This window comes from Octopus bimaculoides, chromosome 25, assembly GCF_046866305.1.
Source record: "Octopus bimaculoides isolate indiv1 chromosome 25, ASM4686630v1, whole genome shotgun sequence".
Lineage (NCBI taxonomy): Eukaryota > Metazoa > Mollusca > Cephalopoda > Octopoda > Octopodidae > Octopus > Octopus bimaculoides.
Genome location: NC_142952.1, coordinates 36,414,838 through 36,430,356, shown reverse-complemented (window position 1 = coordinate 36,430,356; position 15,519 = coordinate 36,414,838). Strand labels below are relative to the sequence as shown.

At 37.0% G+C, this 15,519-nt stretch overlaps 2 protein-coding genes across 2 annotated transcripts in view; one reads left to right on the top strand and one right to left on the bottom strand.

Moving 5' to 3' along the window:
* Positions 1-312: 312 nt before the first annotated feature.
* On the bottom strand, positions 313-11,001 carry LOC106876791 (V-type proton ATPase 21 kDa proteolipid subunit c''). Its single transcript, XM_014925501.3, has 7 exons — positions 10,740-11,001; positions 5,889-5,937; positions 4,717-4,800; positions 3,954-4,101; positions 3,665-3,719; positions 1,542-1,732; positions 313-623 (listed from the first exon to the last, which is right to left on the bottom strand). The coding sequence occupies exons 1-7, from the start codon at positions 10,831-10,833 to the stop codon at positions 594-596; spliced, it is 651 nt and encodes a 216-aa protein (XP_014780987.1). The 5' UTR covers positions 10,834-11,001; the 3' UTR covers positions 313-593.
* Positions 11,002-12,010: 1,009 nt separating this feature from the next.
* Positions 12,011-15,519, top strand: part of LOC106876785 (eukaryotic translation elongation factor 1 epsilon-1) — a 4,161-nt gene continuing 652 nt past the window's right edge. The window contains exons 1-5 of the mRNA XM_014925495.3: positions 12,011-12,168; positions 13,524-13,617; positions 13,938-14,032; positions 14,276-14,371; positions 15,330-15,389. Coding sequence (XP_014780981.1) covers positions 12,091-12,168; positions 13,524-13,617; positions 13,938-14,032; positions 14,276-14,371; positions 15,330-15,389 — 423 coding nt within the window. The 5' untranslated portion in view covers positions 12,011-12,090. The remainder of the gene's footprint in view (positions 12,169-13,523; positions 13,618-13,937; positions 14,033-14,275; positions 14,372-15,329; positions 15,390-15,519) is intronic.

Below are 15,519 nucleotides of genomic sequence, written 5' to 3'. Positions count from 1 at the left end.
CACATGATAGAGAGACACCCCACCCATCCACACACATGGCCATTCGTTTCCACAGTTTGTCAACATTATTATTACTATTATTATTATTATTATTATTGATCATGTTTAGTCTGGAAGTTCTGACCAGGTTTATAGAACTACCAACACCATAGCAACTGTAAGACTACTCGAAACAAGAAAAAAGACGAAGGATGTTTGCCAACCAAGGGAAACTACATGAATTTCTGTATCTGAATTGTTTTGTGTTTTGTTGGGCTGCAAAACCTTGACGGAATCTAGCCTGTGATATTGAGAAGTTGACAGCAGTTAAGAAGAATCTGAAGAATAAGGGAGTGGGGGTGGGTAGGAAACAACTCCATCGAAGCTGAAGTGAAGGTGGGGATGGGGGAGATAGGATGTATTGAAAGAAGAGACTTGGAAAGCCTAAGAACAGCAATGATTGATGGAAGAACTGACAACAACAAAAACCAAAAACACATACACACTTACAAACTCCTTAACAAAATTATGATGTTGGCAGCGTCTATTAGTAAGACTGGATGTAAAATCTGACCAAAAATGACATGGTCAACTGTTTTAAGTCAACAACAGACTTAAGTAGTGGTCATCTTCGCTCTGGAGGTCTGCAACAAACAAAACAACAAAAAAATTACACATTAACGAAATGATTAATCTAACTTTCCAAGCAAAATTAAATATTTTATGTTAACTGCACGACTAATTGAGGCAAAACTTACGACAGATAAAAGGAGACACAAAGTCTCTGATGAAAGAGGTGATGGGATAGGCATGCCTTACCACAAGATAAAACAAAAGTGATTTTAACAAAGAAATGAAACTGGCTCACAGGCTTAACAATATTACAAGCTTGCTTCCTGTCCTAAAGAAACAACAGTCAAATCTCCCTCAAATCCCTTGTTAAAAAATGGAACAATATTTTGTGTAGTTTCCAATATAAAGTATTTCAACAACAGACAGGGTGAAACGTCTTTGATCCCAGGTCTCCTGGATCAGGGCAGACCAGGGGCTAAATAACATGCTAAACATAGCAGCCAAATAGCTTTCTAGTTGTATCCTACTGTAGTTGGGAAATTAGATAATTTAGTCCAATTTTAGTATGTGTGGAAATAAGAGAGGCCAGTCAGAGCTGAAATACTCTTTATAACAGGGTCAGCTTGTTTAGAATTGACTCGGGGCCAAGGAACACAAATACTGATGGGGGGGGGGGGTGACGTTAATGACATTGATTAAGGCCCTTCCTTGTCTTGTGTCTTTATTAGAAACAACTATTGAAAGGGCAGAATCAATGGAGAATCAAACAAGTTGATGGTAACGATCCCCAGAGTATTACTGGTATGCATAAAGTTGTTAAGTTGATTGTATCACCCCCCCCCCCCCCAGTGTGTTACATGTTATTTTTCAACCTTTTATAACAGGGTAAAGGAACTGTGAAGAAGAAGAAGCAAAGATTGGGGCTAGAAGCTCCCTACATACCAAAGTATGCTGGGGGTAGAATATATAAAAAACAAAGTCTTACTGACCTGTAAAATTCCGACAATGACTCCAAACAAACCAATGGCACTACCAAAAATCTCGACAATGAGAATCTTGACAAAGAGGCTGGCATCTTGAGCATCTGCTAAGGCAGCTCCAGACCCAACGATACCCACGCACATCCCACAGGCAAGGTTGCACAGCCCCACTGTTAACCCAGCGCCAAACATCATGTAACCTGAAAAACAGAAACAAATATACAGATGCAAGCAGGGCTATGTGATCTAAACAGTCACTTTGCAACCATGTAGTCCAGGGTTCAATCCTAGTGTATGCCACCCCTTGGTAACATGTTTTATTTTATAGTAAAACAGGTTAAACTGAGAAATTTTAATTCCTTGCATTACTCCATCAACTGTCACTTAACTGTATACTTCTCATGCAGCAGACGTAGCCTTTGCTTGATCGATACTTTTTGGAGAATTTGGGAGATGGAAACTATGCAGAAACTCATTTATTCACATACATACAAACATACATAAATATCTATCTACATTATATAAATACGTAAATGTCAAACAATGAGAATGTGTAATCAATACCACAACAGTGGATAAAATTTCTTTTTTTGTGTATAAAGGCTACCATTAGTTTCATATTAATAAAATATCTTAATATTGTAACAAATTTTCAAGCCGATCACATTATATATATTTACAGGGTGTGATGGATAAATTATCACCATTTTATGTTTTTAATTTCATGCATGTGGATTGTTTGTTTTTGATTTTGTCGACTACAGGGTATGGTAGGGCCAGTTGGGCATTGCCTGTGAGAAAAACAGCATCATCAGGCAAATCACTCAGCCAGAAATTTGGAAACAACATGCTGTACTACTTGGCATTCATGTCAGAAACTCCAATATGAACAAATGGTAAACATACAGAACACTTGTTGGCTTGCCGTGTCCCCAAAACATGTATAAAGGGTGATAAAAATCAAATAACCAGGCAGCATCATGGTATTTGGAGTGATCACTAGTCATGTGATGTTATGCTTCCATTCATCTTCCCACATGGCCTCAGATTCAATATGAAGGCCTACATCATGTGTCTAGAGGAGGTAGTGCTGCTCTGGGTGAAGAGGGTGGCTGCTGGAAGACCCCGTGTCCGGCACCAGGACTCTGCACCGTGCCACACAAGCAGGCGAACCCAGTCATGGCTGTCAGACAATTTCTGTGACCATGTCTGGCTACCCAACTCCCCAGACTGCAGCCCCCTTGAGCGGGGGACCAACAAAACTCCTTGTAACACCAAAGATGAACTGAAGGCAAGGATTATGGCAGCCTTCACCAACTTAAACAAGGAGACCGACCAGAAGAGTTGCAGGAGATTCCGAAGTCTTCTAAAGGCCATGGTTGGAGCCAACGGCAATTTAATTGCATAAATTTACTCTTTAGTATTTGAAGATATTTTTATGTAATTTTGGTAAAGATATCTGTTAAAATGAGACGTCAGTGATATTTTCATTTTTGCGTAACTTAGACGACAATTTATTCACTGCACCCTGTATATATAAGTATGTGTATATATATGTATGTGTGTATATATATATATATAAATAGACATACAAACCGTTATTTGCAACAAAGAATGGCACAGTAGCATGTGCCAAACTTTCATAAGTTATTTTAGGTGCCTATGTAGTCACAAGCAGATTGAGACACAATGAGTGAGGGTCTGGACAACTTTAATAAACAGAGGTGTGTTTGTGTGTGGAAAGGGAAGAGAGAGATGGGGACTTGAAGGATACCTCTCGGAATACTATGTTGCCCCCTCCTATCGTTAGTAAGCCTCACCTTACTGACAACATCTTAGTGCAAAGATTTTTCAAATATTTTATCTCTTGGGAGGAGGTTAACCACCATCATCATCATCATTTAGCATCTACTTTCCATGCTGGCATGGGTTGGATGGTTTGGCAAGAGCTGACAAGGCAGAGGGCTAAGCTGAGCTCTATTGTCTGTTAGTAGTTTCCAAAATGATCCTATTAAATGATAACTCATTGGAGATATTTATTCTCAAAGTTTATCTTTTTGAAGGGTGAGGAGAAAAAAAAAGACTAACAAAAGAAAGGAAGGCAAACAGGTAAATCTCTAAACATTACAAACCTGACATAAAATTATTTCTTAAGACATCAGTGGAGACCTCATTGATGCTGAAATCCTAAAAATAAATATGAAATAGAAATAGTGATGAGAAACTAGCTTTAATGTCAAAACGAAAGATTAAACGGTTTCATCATCATCATCATTATCATCAATAATATTAATACGCTTATTTTTCTTGTTTTTGTATGTACCTGTGGTGTGTGTCACACTTCAAAGGAAGAGATGAAAAGGTTGAAGGGAGAGGGACAAAGAAAAAGTGAAACAAAAAGGCAAATTGTTAGAATCTTACATTGGCTTGGTTCCCAATCACAATTGCCATAATGATGCCATAAATAGCTACAGCTTCACAGAAGATGATGCTGATGAGATTTTTGGTGCGGATTCTTGGAGCTTTGACACCGGCACCGAGAATACTGGAACCTGTTGTGTATATTCCCCTAAAAATAGAAAATTAAGGAAGAAACTGGATGAGACAACATTTTCATGTCACAAGGTAAAAAGAAAAAAAAAAAATTATATTTAAAATTTTTGACAGAAATTTTTATGATAATTGAATAATTTTCTCAACATTTTATTAAACCATTTTTTGAATTGAATCTAAAACTTAAGGACATTTTGTCTTTAGAAACCAGAATTATTTCCACTAAATCTTTCTCCATTGAAGACCTTAAATCTGATTTGATTACTTTCGGTGCAGAGAACTATCAAATTAAGATTTGTAAAATTGGTAATTTTAATCCATTATATTACAATTCACTTTTAGTTAGTGATAGAGTCTCTACATCAATACATTTTTAGCAATTCCAATTGTAGTAACCTAATAACTGCTTCTATCTGAAGACTTCCCAGGCCAGTTTTATAAAATAAGTACCAGTCATGTACTGGAGATCAATGTAATCAATGAATTATTATTAGAATTATGTAACTTGATCAAAATACCAAAATTTAAAAAAAAGGGCTTAAAAAAATGGAAATAATAAAAAAAAAAAAACCCAAAATAAAGTTAGACGAGAGGAGAGGGAAGAGAATGTGGATGGTGAGGTTTCACTTACCAAGCAGCTCCAACAACAGACAGAGATATTGCCAAACCAATTCCAACCATGCACCACATAAAAGGGGAAGAATCTGACAAAAGCCTGGAAATAGAAACACAGACATTATTTTCTTGAAGATATTCTTCTTTTCATACAAAATATCAAGTTGGGTTTTAAAAAATATCTTTACAAAGCACAATGATTCATATATGTATGTATGTGTGTGTGTTTCTTACTAAGAAGTTGTAAGGTGGTGGGAGCTGGCAGAAACATTAGCATGCTGGGCAAAATACTTAGCGGTATTTCGGCTGTCTTTACGTTCCGAGTTCAAATTCCGCTGAGGTCAACTTTGCTTTTCATCCTTTCAGGGGTTGATAAATTAAGTACCAGTTGCATACTGGGGTCGATCTAATTGACTGGACCCTTCCCCAAAATTTCAGGCTTTGTGCCTAGAGTAGAAAAGAATTATTAAGAAGTTGAAATTTCAAATCTTCACTTGGGCAGGAGGCTAGTCTGCTACAAGTGAACTCTGTGATGTGAAACATTTGTTGCTGGTTTAATTCACAAGAATTTTTATGCTGCCCATCCAATGTCTTACATATGTGTATATATATACATATATATATATATACATATATATATATATATATCAGTGTTGATTAAGACAGATTCATCTGACTCCAACCAGTGGATCTATAAACATTGCAATCATCAACAGACCTTGCTTGAGGATATTCCCTCATGTCTGATGCAGAAATCACCAACCAGTCACAAGACCAGTGTCAGACATCATGTAAGTTTTGCCAGTACCTCTGAGCCCATGGCTGGTTGTTGCCTCAAACAGGGGAGACATCCACTCTGTTAGTAATATTCAGACCAGGTCTCTGGTTGAAGATAGCTTCTTTCATCCCTCCCACCAGTCTCATAGGCCCCGAGTAGAGCTAAGGGCCACAACCCGTCTTCCTCACTCACCAATAAAACCATCAGAGAATATTTTATCAGACATATAGCTATAAAAGTGTTAAATGACCCTTTTTTTAAATGTCTGTGAATAGCAACAACATCATCACATAATACTTACAAGTGCAATATTCATAAGTAATTATACAGGATTGAGAGAGAAAAAAAACAAAGTGAAACAGTTTTAACAGACAGGGACAAACCCTTCTCCAGACAGAGGTACTACTTACCATGCTATTGAAAAGCGTTCACCTTGACCAGCAAGACAATAATATAAACCTAAAGAATAAAAAAAATCAAAATTTAGATACATTTTAAAAAATACAAACATAAAAAGGTACTCAATATAATTGTTCAATTTTAAATTCAAAACTTGGTAAACAAACAAAATAATTATTATAATTGAAGATGTGTTGTTAATAAAGGAAGCAGAGAAACTACTCTCCAGAAGTTTTCCTGCTGACCATATACACGTGTGTGCGTGTATACATACATACATACGTATATACACACACAAATATATGTACACGGCACTGAAGGTCAGTGAAGGGGTGGACTTCACATTTATTCCATTCTTCTCTGCAGAATCTGTTCCTCTCAAGTCTGCGAGACAGGCAGAGGCTACTCCACAACCCATACATAAACAAATTGGCTGACTGATGATTTTTTTTGAGATTTGTTCAAACTCTGAAGCTTTTGTCCAAATCTTGGAGAGGTCAACTTTGCCTTTCATTCTTTCAAGGTCAATAAAAAGCACTGATGCAAGAGAACAGATTGGCAGAACTGTTTGGAGTAGCAGTTCTGGTATTCTGATAGTAACTGGTGAAAGTAAACTATTTCTCTGAATTTCTTTTATTAATCTGTACACTACTATAGATACCATAAACAGAGAGAGAGAGAGAGAGAGAGAGAGAGAGAGAAAGAGAGAGAGAGAGAGAGGGAGAGGGAAAGAGAGAGAGCCATGATGAATGTTACAATCAAAACGCTTTGTCAGTGACCCACTGTTTCTCTCTCTCACTTATCATTCATTATGTCATCATTCTTTCTTCCCAATATAAAAGACAACAGAACTGGATGCATTTGTTGCACTCCCCCCTACCCTCCACCAGAGATGAGGGAATCTTTAAACTAGCAAGGGCATATTCTCACACCTGCTAGAAATAGCAACCAAATCTTTGAAATATACTCCACTGTCTGGATAATGCAGTCATAAAAGCCATGCACACAAAACAGAATGGTCATGGCTGGATTGCCTTTGCTTAATCAAGTCTGGTTTGAGGATAACTAACAACAATGAATGAGCCTCTACTGAGATTGTTCGTTCTGCTAGAAAAAGTAAACAAATCTCCTTCAAATCCCAACCTGCCATCTTGAAAAACAAAGGATCATGGATACATTCAATAATGTAGTCCAAGATACACAATGCCTACTCAGCTGGCGAGCCTTCATAACAAACCTGCTCAATCAAAGTGAAACCACAGAAACAACACTGAGCCACACAGTAGATTGCATGGTGGTGGTCTCTGTCTGTCTGTTTGTCTCTTATAAAACATCAAGTGGTGGTAGTCTCCAAAACACTGAAGACAACGTCATGGTGGTGGTGGAGAATGAAAATGCCGAGGACAGTTGTTGGCTAATGGAATGACATGCAAGCATAATTTCAAATTCCAGCCGTAGACAGACACACAGACAGACCTAATTAAATATTGGTAGATTCTTTAATGGAAGATTCATATCTTGAAAGGAAGACAAGAATCGGAAGAACAATGAGAAGATGGGAACCGAGTTCTGTAGAGGGTGGGGGGAGCAGTGTGGTGTGTGGGAGAAAGTATCAATGGAACAGCTGAACCAGCAGGAGTTGTTGTTTAACCCCAGGTCAACCACGAGATGGTCACAGACATTTCAAACAGTTTTACATTATCCAATGTGCTCATCAAGTTTTTAAGACATACAGGTTCGATTTGAGGGAGACTTCGTTGTTATTTCTAACATGTTGAGCAATTATATAGAGACTGTCATTGGTTCATCATTTCAGAAGGAGTTACATCTCAGTTCCATCACAACTAACTGACCCCCCCCCATCTCCCAACATTGCAAAATACATTGGTCTGTCTCTGGCCTACAAAATGCCTTCTTGGATGTTTTCTGTAACTAGTGATTTTGTGACCCTTAGCTTGTGACCCTTCAGGTGAAAAAGTTATAAATAACTACGATGATAATATTGCTTCGACACAAGTCAAGCTTGAAACAACAAAACCACAATCTAGAACATTCCAATCCAAGACTATATTATTTTAAAGACAGATCTAAGGAAATTTTGGCTGCCATTTCTAGCAAGTCTCGCAATCACACGTGAGCAGGAAACAATCGTTGAATTCGATTACCGTATTTTACTGATACTTTTCTAAACAGAGAAAACTGGCTGTCAAAGTTGACCTTTGCAAGATTCGAACTCTGGGACAGAAATAAACTGAGCTCATATTGTCCAGTCTATGGAACTGGAACGAGAGAATTGTAGAAATCAATTAAATCTACTTCAGTATAATGATTGGTGGGTGTTTTATCGACCCTGGAGGTGAATAAAGGTCGGCCTGTTATGGATTTGAACAGGAGTCGCATACGCACACACACAACAAATACAATAAAAACTTTTAGTCCGACCCAAAGCACAAACTTTAATTTTCCTCTGAAAATGTTAAAAATAAAATCCACTTATTATGATAAAGGCGGCGGTGAGCTGGCAGAACCGTTAGCACACCGGGCGAAATGCCTAGCGGTATTTCGTCTGCCGCTACATGCCAAGTTCAAATCCTGCCGAGGTCGACTTTGCCTCTCATCCTTTCGGGATCAATAAATTATGTACCAGTGAAATACTGGGTCGATATAATCGACTAGTCCCCTCCCCCAAAGTTTCAGGCCTGGTGCTTTTAGTAGAAAAGATCATTATTATTATTGGTTAGTATTCGACTGGTCCCTTCCTGCAAATTCTAGAACTTGGGCCTATAGAAGTAGAAAGGATTGTCCGTATTACATGGAGGAATTCCCAGACCAATCTGCCAGTCTTGGAAGAATTTAATGGAAACAGCAAGACGAAGATAAATGTAATGATTCGGTGCAATCCGAAGAAAGAGTGGAGTTGTAAATAGAATAATATTTTGGAAAATCTAGGAGAGGAAGGGCGACCAATGAAAGATTGGGTTCAACGATCTTGAGAAGGATATTGGAATGATTAAAGAAATCCCAACTGACGGGGGACGGGGGAAAAAAACTCGAGTATCCTGCAAAAGCAGAAATGTTATGAGAAAAACTTGGCTTTGAGATGAAATTCACAAAAATTCAATGAGAGGGATGGAACCCCACCCCACGTGATAACATAATTGTTTTTATGTTATTTGACTAATTTATACATACACTGGCCTGCCTACATATATATATACTGTAGATTATTTATTTACCTAATCATCTATTTATTTTAACCACTCCTTCTTGACTACAAATATATTACGAAAACATTATGAAGCTTTCAATATATATCCGTGTCAACTAATTTTGTTTTCAAGAAAGGAACCTCTCTGAGGTCGCATGATCTGCGGGAAACTGAAATAGCAGCCAAATTTCCTTTTCGTTTGAGGAAAATGGAATGAAGAGCGCATTCGATAATGTGTATTTAGATTTACTTTGATTGAATAAAAGACAAGAAGGTCACGACTGTAACGGCCTGGATTATAAGTCTAATGAGGCTAAACAACAAGGAAGATTTATAACGGATAATGTAGCGCGAGATATACAATTATTATGTATTAATTATATCTGACAACTACTACTAAAGTAATAATAATAACTATAATAATAATAATAATGGTTTTAAAAACAAAAATTTAGGTACAGGCGAGCAACACTGAAGAGGAGTAATCGATAGTATCGATCTCTCGTATTTGATTGGTATTTTAACGGACTCGGGAAAATAAAAGGTAAAGTTGAGTTTAAATGGAATCGAACTCAGAACATAAAAAGTCGGAACAAATTCCGTAAGAAGATACCTCGACCGACGGAATGGTTGCTGCAATATTTTTGGTCAAAGATCTGTTTGATCAAGTCTGATATTCTAAATAATGCCTTGAGGTATAAAGTTACGGTCGTTTACTTTCTGAGTTGAAATCCTGCCCAGATCAGATTTAGCTTTCATCGTTCCGGAGGGGTTAATAAAAAAAATAAATAAATAAAAGGTCCGTCAAATTTCTGGGGTAGAATAAATATTTTTGTACTGAGTTCCAGATGTGAATGAGACTAATATCAAAGGGTGATTCCGATACACTATTATTATGAATTAAAGACGAGACAGACACACAGCTGTAATAATGAGGACAGATTGGGAGGGGGGACACACAACGGACCTACATAAACAACCTGCCAATAACCGTGTGCGAGGATCAACATGTGGGATGAGAAGTTAGTGAGGGTTTGTGCTTTTTTTTTATAATTTAGAAGTAAACATGTAGGAAGTGAATTAAAAGATGGAGAGAGAGAAGGAGGGAGGGATAAGAAAATATATTATCTTGATTAACAAGATACATTATGCGTCAAAGGTGGAATGATCATATACTTGGTGTTAGAGGTGTCCTTCGACGAGGACAGAGCTGGGGACTTAAACAAACAACCCCTAAATCCGTGTCTCTGTCTCTAAGAAGTGAGAATCACCAACGAGTGATAGGAGTGGGTGGGATTTTGTTTTTAATTTAAAACAAATCCACAGCAAATACATTAAAAGACGAAAAGGGAGAAATGGCGAGAGGGGGGACATCGACATATCGATATTTATGTGTGATTTAAAGACGGAATGGTCATTCGTGTAGATATTTGGTGTTGGAGGTGTCAGATGAAGACAAGTGGTGGGGACTTCAAACAATTACTACCAAAATTCTATATGTTCGTATCAGAGGTGACAATGACTGACATGTGCTGTAAATGAGAAAGTTCTTGTTTGAAAATTCAATTGATACAAAATAGAAACACAGCAAATAGATTAAAAGACCAAAGAAGAAGAAGAAGAGGGTCGGGCAAACATTGCCAGAAATACTTACAGACCATGATCAATATTGAGATTGCAATAGCAACAAGAATTCTGTAGATTATGCCATAACTGTAAGACATTGTCTTCTTCGATGAACGATCCATGATGGAAAGGAATTCAATAAATACACAACGACAATAAAAGTCAGACCAAAGTGAATCGGTGAAGGAACCGACTTTGGATTTCTTTCTGGTCGACCCCTAAAAATGTCAATCTCACTTTGGAGGAGGAACCTCTTATAATAATCATATGATAAAATATCGTAACTTCTCGTTCTGGTTTTCTCGTCACTACGTTATGTCACTCATCGGTAACGTCGCAATATAAATATCGGATTTTGAACTTAGTGTCAACATATTTAATAAAAAAATTACTATTAATGAAAAAAAAAAGAAAACTAAACCAGAAATAAATATAGGAATAATAATAATAATTAAAAAATGTGAATGCTGATTAAATATCAATGTTCCGAATGCTAAGCAAGCACGGGACACAACTCCAGACATTTTGTTTTACGTATTAGGTGTCATGTCACCAGCTTTATTCTGACCTTCTTAGCGAATCGTTTCCCCCTCTCACCACCGTTGTAATAACAGAAACAGTGATAAACGAATCACTGAATATACAAGAATGTTTATTAAATTATATGAAAAATTTTATAACGAGTTGATGACAGAATCGGTAGGGCATCAGGCGAAATAGCTTTTGTTATTCAATTATGTTCCTTTATGTCCTAAGTTTAAACGTTGTCCAGGTCCACTAATTGCTGTAAAATATCTATTGAATCCCTTTAACATAAAAAGCAGAAAGTTACATGGATAATCAGTGTAATGAACAAAAAAAAAAAGATCTGTAACTACATTCCCGATGAGTGTTTAAAGCATCACAAATAAGTTATTAATATCTTGTCCCATTTTTATTTATAATTCAGGTATTTTGACGGCATTTGATCAAGCCGCTGATGTCCAAGAGAAACAAACAGTCATATTTCGCTATCAAAAACAAAAAACAAAATTAAAATAATGAATATACTTTATTTTCGACAGATTTATAGTAAAACAACAGAAACTTATAAAGGAAAAATACTACCAAATTCTGAGGTTTTTACATTCTCTACGCTGTGGTGATTTCTAAAGACATAAGCAGTCCGTTCGAATTCTGAATGCTGTCAGATAAAATTTGAACTTATCTTGGTTGAAATCTATATTTCACTCAACTAAAAATTCAAAGTTAAAAAAGACGACAAAAACTGAAAGGAGAATATGTGGAAAATTTAATTAAAAAAAAAAAATTAAAGCGTGTAATTCCTGTTTGTGCGAGTCTGTCGTTATTTCTTTTGTCCGTTCCTTACTTCCGGCGGCATGGCCGAACAAAAACACTTGGATGCTCTCGCCAAGTTTTTACGACGTCCCCAGAAAATCTTGGTTCAAGAAAACAATGTAGGAGCACTTATTTTCACCCTTTACTTCCTCAGGAATCCCATATATACACACATACACACATGAGAATGGATGTTAGACATGGATGGGATCTTAATCTCTCATCTTCCGACTAAAATCATTGCATCATGTCAGAGGAATTAAAAAACAGCAATAGATTCTCAGTTTTTTAAACCTTTACTGTATTTAGTGTTATTATTATTATTATTATTATTATTATTATTATTCAGTAGTTTTATTTTTATAACGTGCTTTCACTTCACTACCGAGCGCAGCTTATTATTATTATCATTATTATTATTATTATTATTATTATTATTGCTGCGAGTTGACAGTGTTATTAAGCACGCCGCCGGAGAAAATGCTGAGCGGCATTTCGTCCGACTTTGTTTCGAGTTCAAATTGTGCCGATGGTAACTTTGCTTTTCATCCCTTTTGAGGTCGGTGAAATAAGTACTTGTCAAGCACTGGGGGGTCAATATAACCGACTTGCCCCCTTCCTCCAAAATTTCAGGCCTTGTGCCTGTTGTAGAAAGGGTTACTATTCTTATTCTGTGTGTTAGTGCGATCCAGAAATTAAACTCCTGACTGATCGTTAGGCCAACACCCTAACTACTAATTTGTGTGTGTGTGCTGCTATTTTTGTCTGAAATAGTTATTGAGGATTACATCACCTGATGCGTTGCTCCTTTTCTAAAACAAGAGTGTGTGATTTGATGGAGATTTGGCTGCCATTTCTAGCAAGTCATGCGACCACACAGATGCTTGTATAGCAGCCCAGACACTCGTACATCGTATGGAATGCAAATAAAGCATCTGTTGCATTCTGACTAATGCAACCTTCCCTTCTACTATAGCCATCACCATCAATGATTAAGTGTAGGGCTGTTACACTTGGAGCAAGTGCACCTTGTGTGACTTCACTGCAGCCACAATTGCAGTAAATGCAGAGGGTTGACTGTGGCTGTTATGCTTTGACCAAGTCAACCTTTGTTATAGTTACTGACGTCACAGAAAAAAGGTAGACAATGGAGTGAATGCATGTTGAGAGTGCAAGGTTGCAAACCCTACAAATAATCACTACAACCCATAATCCCAGAATCGCAGACGAATGAGAGACAAACGCTGACCTCAGTGGTATTTGAACTCTGAATGCAGAGAGCTAGAGTAAATAGCACAAGTCATTTTATCCTGTGTTCTACCGATTTAGCTAGAGTTTCAAAACTGTTCTACATCTTCATCTGATTGCTGATATACTGATGCATCTGTCCTTGGTTATCTTGGTTTTTGTATTTTTATTTTAAATGTTTTTACTAATTGCAGGAATTGATTATTGTTCTCCTTTCTATCTCTAGGTTCTTGTTCTGAAGGAGAATGGTCTGAATGTGCAAGGCTTTCTCTCTATAGCCAAACATTTGACGAGGACATCAAACCAGCAGGTTTTGTTGGGTATGTGTGTAGACATTGCCATCACCTCTCTTTACGATCTCCATTTTAATAGAACCTATCGCATAGTTTTACCTCCAAGATAGCAGAACTTGTAGAAAAAGAAGACCAAAGGAGACTTGGAATGAAACGGTTAAGCCTGCCATTGATTCTCATCGTGGATGTGACAAAGGAGTAAACTGTTTGGTGATGCAAGTGTTTGGAGGCTGAGATATCTTGTACCCTGCCCAACCTATATTTGTCCTTGCACTGAATAAGTCTTGTCCAACCCATGACAGCAGAGAAACAATGATAATGATGATTATGTATTATTATTATTGCAGGTAAAACTCCAGCAGAGCAGGCATTTGTTGACCAGTGGCTTGAATACATGATTCTCAACCTTGATGCCAAAACTGATAAATATTCTAGTTTACAGGTAAGATGGCACCTACTTCTGTTTCTCTTTTTTTTCTTTCTTATTTAAATCAAATTTTTTCATACTTTCATGGATTAAATTGGTTTTCTAAATTGTTAACGGTTTAGACAACTTTATAACCTTAACAGAGTGAAGTCAGTAGTTTGAATCCAGAATTGCTTACAAAGCATTTGTTAAGAAACAAAATCATAATTTTGTGACTTTTTTTCCCTCTTACGTATTTTTTCTTTTTTCTTTCTCTAGGATTTGAACTCCTATCTCAGTGACCGAGTTTATATGATTGGAAACTGTATCACTCTCGCCGACCTGCTGCTGTTCTTTGCTCTGCATCAAACAATGGTGAGTGCTTTTGTCTGTCTCGACTTCTCTCAGTTCTGCACATGAACAATTGTCTTGTTGTTAGTGTTGTTGTTGTTGCTGTTCATCCCGGGCTGATTCTGATCCTCTATAACAAAGATGTTCCAACCATGAATCTTCTTCTTTTTTTTTTTTGTTATCAGACGTTAGTGTAGTTTTGGATCACATTGTTCAGTATGTCCTTCCTCCTTTAAGCTTTTAGTGTGACATTTGAGTGAAATTTGGTTATTAATTGTAGCAGCTTAAGTGACCTTGTGGAGGCTCTTATATTAGTCCACTGTGTGTGTGGTTTTGGGGTGGTGGGAGCATATTGTGTGAGAGAGAAACATTATTATTTGGTTTAGTTAAAACCTGTTTGTTACATATTTCAACTTGTAAAGGCAAATTCGCTGCAGTTACCATGGAGAAGAAATTCTCACTTATGGCAAAAGGTGTAAAAACATTGTATTTATTGAGTGTCTTCTCAAGTTCGTTTGTTCCTTATTGATTAGCAAATGCTGTTTCTGTTTTTATTCTGACCAATTGGTCCACAAGTGCAACTCAGTCACAGGTGTTGATTGTTCGAAGATAAAGCTACATATTTAGAATCTGTTCAGGGTTATCTCTCTTCAATATCTCCAACTGAGGAAGGCTAAAAAGCTGGAAATGCATTGAGAAGTCTGCTAGGGGAAACACACTGAGAAAATATGGTGTTTTTACATCTTTTGCCTTGAGCGAGAATTTCTTCTCCACATTAACTGTAGTGAATTTGCCATTAGCTCTTAAAATATGTCAAACGTATCTTAAACTTTGCCCTTCATCCTTTCGGGGTCGATAAAATAAGTACCTGTTGAGGACTGTTGCCAATGTAATTGACTTACCCCTTCTCCAAAACTGCTGGCCTTGTGCCCAAATTTGAAACCATTATCATTATTATTATTATCATCATTTTCTTTAACAGAGTGAATTAACATTCCAAGAGAAAGAGAAGTTTCTTCATTTGTCTCGATGGTATGATAATGTAAGTATATCTGTTGGTACCACTGGCAACCATTCCACTTCTGCTCTTAGCCACATAAACACCACTGGTAGTCATTCCATTTACCATGCTAACTATTTCACAGTTGCTGTTCACAATGCCACTAAATTAA